This window comes from Colletotrichum scovillei, assembly GCF_011075155.1.
Source record: "Colletotrichum scovillei strain TJNH1 chromosome Unknown Contig00001, whole genome shotgun sequence".
NCBI lineage: Eukaryota > Fungi > Ascomycota > Sordariomycetes > Glomerellales > Glomerellaceae > Colletotrichum > Colletotrichum scovillei.
In genome coordinates, this window is record NW_023336259.1 from 3,871,931 (window position 1) to 3,884,449 (window position 12,519).

Below are 12,519 nucleotides of genomic sequence, written 5' to 3' on the forward strand. Positions count from 1 at the left end.
TTTTCTCAAAAAGGGTAGGGCCGCCTACTCCCGATCGACCGCGAAATACAGCGCGCCAGGCAGCGAAAGCCTATGTAGCGGAGCTCTGACTAAAGAACTGAAGATTCTGAACTAGTTTGCTCGGACGAAAGCTTCAGAGTGGCTATTGACAGCGTATAAATAGACTTCGGACCCATTACTTACCACATTGGGGTATTGTATCCAGCCGACAGCCCGCGGACTTGGCCGGGTCGCGCGGCCCCCGAAACGGCGCGCGAGAAAAGAAATAACGATAAAAAACGAAACATGTGCAAATGCTTCCTAGTTGGGTGAAGGCGCATTGTCAGCAGCTTTCTCATATTTCGGGACCCGACCTCGCCTCTGCCGACAACAAATTCAAGTTCTCACAATCTTTGTTGTACACTCATCGGCTCCCGCGTCGTCCGCTTGCAAACCGAGGACTCGCCTACGAGATCGACGAGTAGTAGGCCCCAAAGGACCCTTGCTACAGGCCTATCGCTTAGCAGAGGGAGAGACATGGACGACAGCCAGCTGGACGCCAGCGGCCATGAGGATGGGCCTGACGATGCGCCAGAAGAAGCGCCAGAGCCGTCCTCAGCGAACCCTCAGATTGCTATTCGCAGGGCTGTAAGTGATGCAGATGGCCTTGGAAGATTTATAATGAACTGACTGGAATAATTAGTGTGACGCTTGCCGTGCTCGTAAGGTGAGTTGGTGTGCTTGTTGAGAGCCATTTACACCGTTTACTTGTACCCACCGCCCAGAGTTAGCGACGACGAGGTTTTGCAACTATCCAACCTTGGCGCAATGGGTTTCTAGAGGAAGCAGACACTGACCTGGGTACAGATCCGCTGCAATAGAGAATCGCCTTGTTCATATTGCACGCACGCCAAGATCGAGTGTACACATGCCGACAACAAGCCCAAGGAAAAACGGACCAGAATTCTCATCACCCCACAATAGTAAGCATGCATAGCAGCGAACACAGTTTTCACCTTTAATCAGCCCATCACGATGTGCTATCCTTACACTAGGCTGAAGTTTCAAATAGCTTGTCGTGCAGTCTCAACTAACATGTTCAACTTAGTGAGCGCAAAATTGATCAGATTGACCGTCGGCTCGAGACGGTCATCCGCCTCCTGCAGGACATGAAAGTCAATCCATCTTCTAATAGTAATACAAGTCGAGCCGAGCTACTCAATTTCGCAATGGCTACAGCCGCCACGCCTCAAGTCGAAGGCCCGCCATGCTCAGCTCAACGCGTCTCATCTACTTCAACACCTGCCACTACGGCAAGCCACACCCTACAATCAGAAGAAGGCGAAGGCGGCATTGTTGAGGGCGACTCTTCTCTTGCAGCGCATTCGGTGTTTGCTACCGAGTTTTTGCAAAAGGTCGTGAGCACAGAGTCACTGCAGGACTCAAGTCTGGATCTCGGCGAAACTCTAGATGCATTATCACAGATCGTCAATGCTTTGAAGCAACCGGCTGCCGCGGGGGAGATGACATATCCTCACGCGAAGCCATTTACTCGGATTCGTGCCCAAGGAATTGAGTTACCACCTATAGAAAAGGCTGTGCACACTATCAGAATCGCAAAGAGTAAGCACGGTAGACAAGATATGTGAACGCTCGGTTTCTCTTGCTAACCGGACGATGTTATCCTAGGTCAGCGCCTCACGGGCATGGCTTGGATATACGATTTCCTGCCTTCCCGTCGGTTCCCGGATCTTTGCCTTAATGTCTACTTTTCAGACAACTACTCGGAATATGATTACATCACTGTGAATGGAGGCCTCTATTCACTGTTTACAGACTACGCCGCGCAAGTATCAGTTGATGAACAAAAAGAGTACTTTGAATACGCCAAGTAAGTACAACTGATAAAAACTTCGTCTGAAAGTAGACGCAGAGCTAACTATTTACAGGATTTGCCGCGTGAATCTGGAAACGTGTTTAGCGAATCTTCCGCTCCATCTGCCGGCGTCTTCTGATGTGATTGTCGCGCTTCTTTTCGGAGTAAGTCTCGTCTTTGACATTCGTGAGCGATTAATTGGAGCTAACTCTCTGGGAGACTTTTCATGCCGTTGAAATCTCAAAACCTACGCTCGCTTGGACACTGTCCTCCAAAGCATCAGAACTATGTCAAACGCTTGGTTATCATCGAGCAGAGTCTCTCAAAAACACAAAAGACGATGGTAAGCCCACTGTTCATGGGATGCACTGGCATCAGTTCCTCTTCTGGAACGTCTATTACATCGACAAGAGTCTTTCGCTTCGCCTGGGCAGAGCATCGACAATTCCGGACTGGCACATCACCATGCCTCTACCATCATTGAAAGAGCCGGTTGCAAGTCCGATACTACCATATTTGGTATTGTGGATTCGAACAGCAAAGTGTCAGGGTCAGATCTATGAGCTGCTTTACAGTCCCGACTCGATGATTCAACCGTATCACGTTCGCCAGACGCGGGTGCATGAACTAGTCTCCCTTCTCCACGACATCGATCAGAAGACGCAGGAAACCACTGTAAGTCAGAGGCAATCGTTGGATTCTGGATACCTTTACTTACGTAATGCAGGCCAATTATCAGGCATATGCCAAAGACGGAGTAGAGGAGCATTTTGCCGAGTTCTATCTGTCTTCAGATTACGTTCTGCGGCTCTCACTTCTTACTTTAGTTTACCGGGCTGCCCCAAGGGTTGAAGGCTCGCCAACGACATTCAGTCCTGAATGCATCAAGGCTGCACGAGCAGCACTGGAAAAGCACCAAGAATGTGTTGCAATCATGCGCAAGTCCCACGATGTTTATTTTGCAACCTACATTCACTGGTCAGTCCAACTAACACATACATGATGTACCGCTTTCTAACATGAACTTTTTTTCATCCAGGACCGTGCTTTTCGCACCATTCATTCCCTTCATCGTTCTTTTCTGCCAGGTAATCGAGACACAAGACAAAGAAGACTTGGCAAGACTGCATTCTTTCGTGGTGTTCTTGCAAGAAACATCAAAAATGTCCGACGCAGCAGCCAAGATGTGCCGCCTCTTTCAAGTCCTCTACAGCGTCGCGCTCCGCTTCGTTGAATTCCGCGCGTCAACGCCTCAGTCGCGACAGACGCAGGCCAGCGCCGAGATGGACGCTTACTTAGCAGCCTTGGGATTCCCACCAAAAGGGGCCGAAGGGGGTCAGCATCCGCAGCAGCAGCAACCCACCGCGTTTGCCCAGATGACAAGCACCGCGCCAGACGTGGTCCCTACGTTGGGAATCGCGGGCGTCGGAATTGATGCCATGGACGAGAGCTTGAGGCCCGGTAACCCAATGATGTGGATGACGAATGCCGCTCAATTGGAAGACTTCTTCTACACTAATACGGCGATGATGGACCTGTTACAAGAGCCCGGATTCGAAGCAACTCAACAGCACTAGAAGCTCGAATCACGCCCGAAGGGTAACGCGAAGGCTGTCCGACATGACTATGATCGATACAACCTCAGAGCTATTATGTGGACTCGTCTCTACTCACATGAGTACGAGAGAAGCGCCGAGAGAGCGCAGGGTTGAGGCTTAGAGAAGGGGAAGAGAAGGGCATACATTGATAGAAGGCAATGATTGAGCCCATTAGTCTGGTCGCATGTTGGGCCACACAAGACCTTTGGTGGAGAGGTCGTGTCACTTAGAGACCGTCCCGCTGTGAGGAGGCGGCCATAGAAGCCAAGTCTGCACGTGATTCTCCCCTCAATTTTGAGTAAATTTTGCCTCACTTGTGATTAGCTCAAACGTCAAGAACACAACCTCGAGCTCCCGTCAAAGAAGAAACCTAGCGTGCGACTGATTTCGCGCTAAATTTCAGTATCATCAGAATATCATGGAGTCCGAGTCTGAGTCTGAGTTTAGGCCTGTCCTTCTGAGTGCCCTGCTTGAGTGGTGTGATCGGGTGAGAAGTGACCGCGAAATCCTGCAAAGGTGTAAGCGAAGCCTCGATGATGCGAGCCTACGGGGACTGGAGGTGAAGGATGGGTGTCCATTCTGTACACTTCTCGACGAAGCAGTCTCAATGCTATATGGTGATTACCTTTCTGCTGGCAGATCACTTGGATGGGTGTCATTCCCGGGCGTTCAAGAGGCTATCCGTGATGATGGGGGAAACCCACTTCGGTTCCGTGTATCCGAACGTAAGTAAATCCAGTCGTTACCATAGGAGTATCTTGCCAGATCCGAGTGGGACCTGGATACCCGGATAGCTGAATGGCTGATGAAGTTGAGCTAGATACCGACTTGACTGAACGTTTACGCCCATTCCCGACTTTGGGATTCGGCAATTGGCATCTGTCCAAGTATAAGTCAATCTCCCGGGATACTGCCTCAGAAGCAACCCTAAAGATAGTGAAGGAATGGCTCCTTGATTGTGCAACAGACCATCCGCTATGTAGTAAGGATGGTAAGGTCAAGCTGCCGACTAGGCTTATCTGCATTGGCACAAAGGCGTCTGACGTACGTTTGCTCAAGACGAATGGTGCTTCTGGCAAATATGCCTGCCTGAGTCACCCTTGGGGCAAGCGTCCACTGCTGCGAACACTGAAGAAGAATCTCTCTCAATTCACCAATGAAATCCAGTGGTCAGATCTGCCTCCCACTTTCAGAGACGCAATCGATTTTACCCACCGACTTGGCCTCAAGTATATCTGGATCGATTCCCTTTGCATCATTCAGGATGATCCTCTCGACTGGCAGAGAGAGGCCGCCAAAATGGCCGACATTTATCAGAATGCCTACGTAACGCTCGCAGCTTCCAAAGCAGTCGACTCCAGCCGCGGGCTTTACACCTCTTCCCAGGATCCTAAACATCAATCGCACCAACTGTCACTCATAAATGATGTGGATGATTCGGATCTCAAACTACATGCGTATTCGGAATTACTACATATTGATAGCTTCTGGTCCTACTTCCCTATTACAAAACGGGCATGGGTGTTCCAGGAACGTCTGCAATCGGGTAGAGTTGTACACTTTGCCGGTTCCGAATTGAATTGGGAATGTCGCTCAACGAGGACATGCGAGTGCGGTGAGATCTCAACCTCCACCTCTTTGCCTGAGAAGATTCAATTCTCAGGTAGTTTGGCCGAGTTGAGTGGGCAGTACAATTGGATCTCGGCACCAGAAAATGGCCAAGACGAAAATCTGGACTACAGCAAGTTTACCCCGGCACTACTTCATTCGCCAAAGTGGACCAAAAGCGTCAAAACGTGGCGACAAACAGTACAGTCTTACTGTGCTCTGAACTTGACTTTCTCAAAGGACATCTTCCCGGCTTTGGCCGGCATTGCAAAAGTGTGGAACCCCGAGTACGAGAAGCTCTATCGAGCAGGGCTATGGATGGACTCGTTGCATCTAGATCTTCTATGGCTCGTCTATAAACCTGAGAAGCGTCCTATTACATGGAGGGCCCCGACATGGTCGTGGGCATCTCTTGAGTACCACAACGACGAGTTCATCCGCTTCGACTCTGACTCAGATTGCAGAAACTCTGGCAAGGGCAGCTGGTTCTCGTTGGGGAATATAGGGAGCGAAGATTACTCTCCTGTTGCAGACATCCTGGAGGTAGTTTGCGTTCCAGCTGGTATTGTCGATCCAACCGGAGAGCTCGACTCTGCCCACCTTCTGCTTTCAACTTTTGCAATTTCCGGAACACTAGTGAAATGGCCGGGGGTACTTGTTGAATATGGTGTCAGTCCTGTCTGGCTTGTTGTCGGAAACCTATGGATCAGCCAAGGCGACAGCCATACTAGGGGCTTACAGTTGGATGCTCCGATCATTGGCGCGAATTCCGGGTGGTCGATTCCCGTTCGCATTATTCGCATAACGGATTTCGGTGCCAACACAGGCAACCATCCTGAGATGGCCTGTCTGGTTATCCGATCAAAACGAGCCGCAACCGCAGATGAACACATCGAGTATGAACGTCTTGGGTACGTCCGATTTGTAGAACAAGGATTCTCACAAGTGCCGGTCATCGCGAACGAGCATACAAATCCAGAACCCAGCATTCAAGATTGGTTGATAAGATATCGGGAATATATCAAAGGGAAACATACGCGGGAACTGGGCGTATCGAATCTGGGGCGTCTCAAAGGTTGTTTTGAAAAGTCAGGGCGTGAGATTTTCAAGATTGTGTAGTTTTCTAAGCGTTTGTCCTTCACACTGGTGATTAATATTACCTTGCAAAGAGATATAATTGAGGCGGTGACTATGAAACAAGTAACAATGCTGGTATTCCAAGTTACCGTATGATCTCATCCGTAATTCGAACTCATGTCAGAAACAAAGTAGTGAATGTCTCTATACTTATGGATCAGTAGATTGTGATCGATGTCTCGGGCTTTGCAGCTGCCCAAACGTTTCGATACCAGATCTGTCTTTCAGCCCAATCATCGCAAATAACCTCCAATAACCCTACTCTAATGTAAGAGCTTGTCGCGTCCTTGGCAACAATAAGAAAAGAATCCCGTGTGCCTTTTGTCCGTGCATTCCTGCTGCCCAAACCATAACCTTTGATGTAGATCAACTCAGCAGGAAGAAAGGTGCAATGCCTACACAACTCCGGGGATTCTTCAGGTCGGCTATTGCGTATGAAGCAGGAATTCATTCGCTCAACTGAAGGGTCAACCCATACCTCCGATTCCGCAGTCCCAAACTCAAGTGGTGCCTCACCAGTCACTGGCGCACATTCTTCCCGAAACTCTCGCTTGTCTTCCCGGGCATAAAGCAGATACCTGCCGTAAATCCAATTTGTCCACCGACGCTTTCGATCCCAGTGTGAGCACGGTCGCTGTATCATGATAGATAGGCGCTTTGTCACTGCTGTCAGAAAGCCAAAGGACACCGAGCCATAGAGGTCAGCCCCAGCAGGTGAACAGCTTATCTGGGCTGTTTCCATAATCCCGGGAGTCTTGTAGTCCAATAACTCGGCATTCTGAAACGTAGGATAGTCTACTTTGCAGCCACTTCCTGTGGAAGCCCAAGACCAAGTCGGGGCGATCCATCCTCGTTTTAGTATTTTCGCGCGTTGCTTCTTCCAATCCGCCACAGTAACAACGCGCCACATGAGGTCCTGTTCAAGATTATTCTTCCACATACCAGCCAGATAGGTATCATTTATCACTTCAGCAGTCTCGTGGGCAAGGCCGGAAAGTGCCGGGAGCATATCCCCAGTGAAAGTAAGATTGAGACAGGTGTACTCGCCGATAACGCGGTGCCATCTCTCATAAGGATCGATTTTCCCACTCTTTGTGGCGATGGCGGTAATCGAAGTTGTCATAGGGTTATTCAGCAGTGCCAGGTACTTCGACCGAGATCGTAGCGGTATGTATGTGCCGGAGAATCGTATCAAATTGTGCCAATTCTGGTGTTGCTCTCCTCCGCACTCGCATGAGTACCCGCTGGCACAGTCAAATGCCACTTCTCCATAGTTGCAATGGATGATCCGACGCGAGAGGAGGCGTTCCTGGAGACACCAAGCCCTATTGAAAAGGGGAAAATACTCTTGTACCCTGGCGTATTCCGACATTTCGTCCCGCTTTTCACCGGTTATCAAGGCGAGTCTGAATTCGTCACCACATTCAGTGGTGATCTGAAAGAACTGGCTTGGAATTGTCTTTGAGTAGCAGCCTCCCTGAGAATCATGAGACCAGCTTACGGCAATAGTGGCGTATGAGTTGCGGTACACATTGACCATCTGAGCTGCCTCTTTCTCCCAATCTTTCTTGTCATCTTGGATGATGCAAAGTGAGTCAATCCAGAGATAGCGAATCCCGAGCTTCCTCGTGATCTCGACTGCCTGTTGGAAGCTGGGTGGAAGCAAAAACCAAGGTATCGACTCGAGTTGCCTTTTCAGATTGTCGGTTTCCGTTTTGCATTTGATCTTGATCTTTCCCCAGCAGTGGCTCAGACACATGTATGTGCCTGTTTGTCCAGATGTAAGTACTAGACGGACTCCAAGTTTGTCTCCTGGCTGAGTCACATCAACGAGTCTCGTAGGCAATTTCATGTCTTTCCCCGTGCCACATTTGTTGTGTTGTTGGCAGTCATTGATCCAAGTCCGAATTCTCTGCAAGCTTAGATCGGAAGAGGTATCCCCAGCCACGCCGTTGGTGGATTGTAATCGGCGAAAGACATTGCTGGACCCCGCCACGTTGAAAAGTCTGACATAGTACACTCTGCCATCAGGAGCATCCATTTCTAGAGTGCCACTGAATTTTCCAGTCCAGCGAAATGTCGTAGAGGGGGTAATTGGATCAAAATTCTTGGTAAGTGCGCTGTCGAATATAGTATTCAGAGCCTTGCAGCTCCCACAGCCATTCTGGGCTGAGTGATTCAAGTCCCCATACGTGAAAGACTTTCCTCGAGCAACCCTTTTCTTCCCGTGCTTGGTGAAGTTGTCATGTTCTGCCCTCAGTTTCGCTGTGCCCGCTCGAGATAATGTGCTCCATGAATCGAAAATGGCGCACTGGACTGAGCATCCTGTTGTTCCGAGTACGTGAAAGAAATCAAACGATTCTGGTTTCGTACCTCCCCCGGAGCGTTTTGCAAGAGCCTGCTCTAGAGAAATCGGCACTATCTGAACCGCCATCTCAATGAGGTATTGGATTCGCGTTGATGCTTTTTGAGGAAGTTGACTCAGAAGATCTGAAGATCGGTCGGAAAACCAAAGTCGGGTATTAAACCTAGCCGGTTACACGCCTGGATTCTTTTTAATCCATCTGCATATGCGAAGCTCAAAATCTGAAACCGAAATAAGCGCTAAAAACCAGGCGTCCAGTGACAGCTTCCAGTCCACCTCGGCTGGGCCGCATTGCGCCTCACTGAGATTCTAAGTCGCCCCTAAGTGGAATAATGCTGCCTGATCTCTCCGACTCAAGGCTTCCATTGTATGCAGAAACACAAAACTCAAAGTTCCAAGCGCCTGGTATCAGAAACGTAATGCCGTACTCCGCATATTCAGTCTCTCCGTCTTCTACGAAGTCCGATCTCTCGACTAGGTTCCGCACCCACACGCGATATCCTGCTGCGCCCTTTGACTCTTCCCACTTCAGGTGCACGGTGATGGAATTCTGAACTTCAACTTGGAGCTGAGTCGGAGCCGGTGGCTTGCCGTTGCCAGCAATGAAGCTCCGGCCTCCTGCCGGAATACCACCTCCGTAGCTTGTCCAAGTACTGATCGCCAACCCATAGCGATGGTCTGCCGATAGGTCGGTGAATGTCGTCTCAGTTTCTCTCAGCGCAATAGCAGTCGGAAAAGATCCCGGTAATGACAGGTCTACGAGGATGATCTCGTATCGGTCCACTTCGATTCGCCCCTGAGGCTCTTCCCATTTGACAAGGACCTGGTACAGGTCAGGTTTGGTGATGATTTTCCCAGGCCCCGGAGCTGTTTTCGGGTGAGCAGTTGCTGAGACCGTATGAGACCAGGCGGAGATAAGGCCCTCTCCATTAAAGGTCCGGACTTGGTACTGATACTCCTGCCCTTCTTGGGTCCATGTCGAGTTGTACTGGGCTACATCTGTTCTCGACTCCTTCCATGGCAGGTTGTCATTATTGCGAATTCTGACATCAAAGCCAATAGCGCCGTATACCGGATCCCATTTGACAGAAATTCCGTAGGGAACTGCTTCCGCGACAACATTCGCCGGCACTGGCGTCGGTCGTTGTGGGATCTCTTGCGGAATAGTGAGGTCTTTGGTTCCAATGCGAAACTTTTGGGACAAAGTCCGAGAGAAGGCTCTTGCAATCTGGAATTCACCCAAAGCATTCGGATGTAATCCATCGTAACTTCCTGGGGAACAATGGTATCCACGCCGGACTTCCACCAACTCAACTGGAGACTCAGAGGCTGACCACTTTGGCACTGACGTTCGTAGAAGCTGGTTGTACTCTTCCACCATGGCAGGAAGTTTCTCTGCCCCATCAATTGGCGTCCGCATCGGCACTTCAGCAAGAGCGAAGTTGATATCTGGTTTCGCAGTGCGTGCACTATCCACGAGTTTTCTCATGGCACCGAGAGTGTTTTCGGCATCCGCGACACCCCAGCCCATGTCGTTGAAGCCAAGCATAACAAGCAGATAGTCTGGCCTGAGTCGCGCCACCTGCTCCTCGATAAGGTCTTTACACTGTGTTGCTTGGTGACCCCAAACTGAGAAGTGGTGAGAGTTGAAATGCACGCCTGCAGCATAGCCGCCATGGTCTATTGGCATGTCAGGTGCTGGTAGCGGGTCGTCTTTCAGAGCCGGTGGCAGCGGTGGACGAGGTTGATCCGGAGTCTTTGTTCCTTCATATGGACCAACAAATTCAAAGTTGATGTTCTCTTCTGTGAGCCACTGCCATAGCCTATATCGCCAAGTAAAGTCCCCTTCACGGCCTTGAGACATGGAGTCGCCGACTACCATGATCCGAACTGGCCGGGTGCTCTCTGGAATCATGTCACCCATTTGAAAACTGCGATTGGGGTCTTGCATCGGTTGGTGGGAGATGGAAATCGATCTCTGTCTGAAAGAGTCATCGGCGATTTTTGGCTCAACGTCAGACGTAGGGTTGCGAAGTGCAGAACGCGGCACTGAGGAGAAGCGTTGGTGTCGTCATAGCACGGACGCCGACATCAGCGAATCGCATTCAAGTGCCATTCGAATGATAAGCGTTTGTCCTCGACTTCTTGATCAATGTGGAGATCGACTTACCAGTGCCACTGTACTTAGCTCTAGATCCAGCAAGGGTGAGTTCAATGTATTTAGCGTGCTAGGCCTTAAGCACGTTGACCCTTGTGCAGTTGAGCAGGGTCAGCCCAGGCAGATCTACCTGACAGTTCCCCTGAATGTGGGGTGTCTACGGACAGAGAATCTGCATCTCACCGACCTTACTCAATTAGGGCAGAACCACAACGCACCCTACCTTCATAGTGCAAATTCTTCGAGGTGAAGATATCAACATCCGATATGGTGTAGTGGCCAACATGATGCCCTCTCATCTCTTTGAGAGGTTAGGCATAGCCCCGAGTTCGATTCTCGGTTTCGGAAATCTTTTGTTTTTGCGGTAAATACAGTCTTATCTTGAAGCAAGAAGAGCCAAAGTGGGTGTTACATTCACAAGTCCTGGACTCTGACGTCCTGAGGACTTTGAGTTGAGAGCTCCATTTTCGGCTTCGCAATTTGTATTGATACTTAAGACTGTCTTTTCAATGTCTCCGAGCACGTTCTTTGCCGTAATTCAGCCAACAAAATCCATAGATGTTTCCCCCATGCTGTCACGAGCCGTTGCCTTGCTCTTGCTTCTTCGTACATATTTTCTCTCGATTTCCCTACTCTTTAGAAATAATGTGCGGGTTTGTCGGCGGGCCGTATGCATCAACAACAGTATCCTTCTTGGAGATGATGTGAGGGTTCGTGGGAGGACCGTAAGCTTCGACCGCGTCTCTCTTGGTGTCAACAGCGGGAATATGCGGGTTCAGGGGAGGACCGTAAGCTTCAACAACTGTGTCCTTCTTCGAGATGATGTGAGGGTTGGTAGGAGGACCGTAAGCCTCAACGGCATCTTTCTTCGAGATGATATGAGGGTTGACGGGAGGACCATAGGCTTCGACCGTGTTTTCTCTCTTGGACTCAACGGCCGGAATGTGAGGGTTGAGGGGAGGGCCGTATGCCTCAACGGCAACCGGCGCGGCGTAAGCCAACGAAGCGCAAGCGGCGACAGCGGTAAGAAGGGTTTGGACACGCATTTTGAAGTAGAACGAGAAGAACGGCGATGATACTGAGTCTCAAAGCAACAGGACTGATCTTGGGCACGGTATATTGATGGCGTTACGACATACTGTCAATCAAGATAGAGGCAATATTATATGTCTTTTTCAATTTTCCATTTCCCCTCTCTCTGGTCCTCTCTTCCCGCTTGTCTGGATCACCACTCTCGACGTGACAGTCGTAAGCACCCCTTGCGTTGACGAAATGCAGCACAAGGAACAATACGCCCGCAGAGTACAGATTCGGAATAGACGCTGCCAACGTGACAGTCAACAATCCTTCGTTCCGTTCCTTCGGCTCGAATTCACACCTTTCATACCAAACACGGCATGCGTAAAGCTCACATGAAGTAATGAAGCCATTCGCTCCTAGCTAGACTCACTTCTCTTTCTTTTGACTGGCTGGCCGCAGTCGAACAGGGGATGAATCTTCTAGCCACATGAAGAAGGTAGGTACATCTCTCACAATGCCAAGCACCGCGCAACCCATAGTTAAGTCAAACCCCCCACTTCCCGGCACCCCCCTGTTTCTGGCACCCACAAAAACGCGAAAATCCACCACAACGCAATGCCCACCCCCAACCTCCTTTTATCACAACATTTTCAATTCGAGTCCAAATGGGCTCATTTTTTGCACATACCTTCTTCTATATCTAATGCCTCAATATACCGAAGATCAGCTTCGTCAGGCTCTCGAGGACATCTCAAACGGCAGAGTCAAAAGAGAGCCT

General features: G+C 49.9%; 4 protein-coding genes across 4 annotated transcripts; 2 read left to right on the forward strand and 2 right to left on the reverse strand.

The window, feature by feature from the left end:
- The first annotated feature begins 258 nt into the window (after positions 1–258).
- Positions 259–3,797, forward strand: HER10_EVM0006675 (fungal specific transcription factor). The gene is made up of 9 exons (XM_035476255.1): positions 259–627; positions 683–706; positions 847–962; positions 1,088–1,602; positions 1,669–1,870; positions 1,929–2,019; positions 2,075–2,530; positions 2,583–2,833; positions 2,895–3,797. The coding sequence occupies exons 1-9, from the start codon at positions 517–519 to the stop codon at positions 3,430–3,432; spliced, it is 2,304 nt and encodes a 767-aa protein (XP_035338474.1). The 5' UTR covers positions 259–516; the 3' UTR covers positions 3,433–3,797.
- Positions 3,798–3,871: 74 nt separating this feature from the next.
- On the forward strand, positions 3,872–7,742 carry HER10_EVM0004528 (uncharacterized protein; the record flags this gene model as incomplete). The annotated part of the gene is made up of 3 exons (XM_035474170.1): positions 3,872–4,178; positions 4,274–5,965; positions 7,708–7,742. 3 exons carry the CDS (start codon positions 3,872–3,874, stop codon positions 7,740–7,742), a joined length of 2,034 nt encoding a protein of 677 aa, XP_035338275.1.
- A 1,119-nt stretch (positions 7,743–8,861) lies between these two features.
- Positions 8,862–10,487, reverse strand: HER10_EVM0006236 (fibronectin type III domain-containing protein; the record flags this gene model as incomplete). The annotated part of the gene is made up of 1 exon (XM_035475827.1): positions 8,862–10,487. The coding sequence occupies one exon, from the start codon at positions 10,485–10,487 to the stop codon at positions 8,862–8,864; it is 1,626 nt and encodes a 541-aa protein (XP_035338426.1).
- Positions 10,488–11,350: 863 nt separating this feature from the next.
- On the reverse strand, positions 11,351–11,767 carry HER10_EVM0009305 (uncharacterized protein; the record flags this gene model as incomplete). Its single annotated transcript, XM_035478795.1, has 1 exon — positions 11,351–11,767. The coding sequence occupies one exon, from the start codon at positions 11,765–11,767 to the stop codon at positions 11,351–11,353; it is 417 nt and encodes a 138-aa protein (XP_035338729.1).
- Positions 11,768–12,519: the final 752 nt, after the last annotated feature.

Excerpts from the sequence above, each read along its gene's own strand:
- HER10_EVM0006675 (XM_035476255.1), top strand. The coding sequence starts at position 517 with ATGGACGACAGCCAGCTGGACGCCAGCGGCCATGAGGATGGGCCTGAC. Across the intron at positions 963-1,087 it reads ATTCTCATCACCCCACAATA|TGAGCGCAAAATTGATCAGA; the intron begins GTAAGCATGCAT and ends TGTTCAACTTAG. Across the intron at positions 2,531-2,582 it reads AGAAGACGCAGGAAACCACT|GCCAATTATCAGGCATATGC; the intron begins GTAAGTCAGAGG and ends TACGTAATGCAG.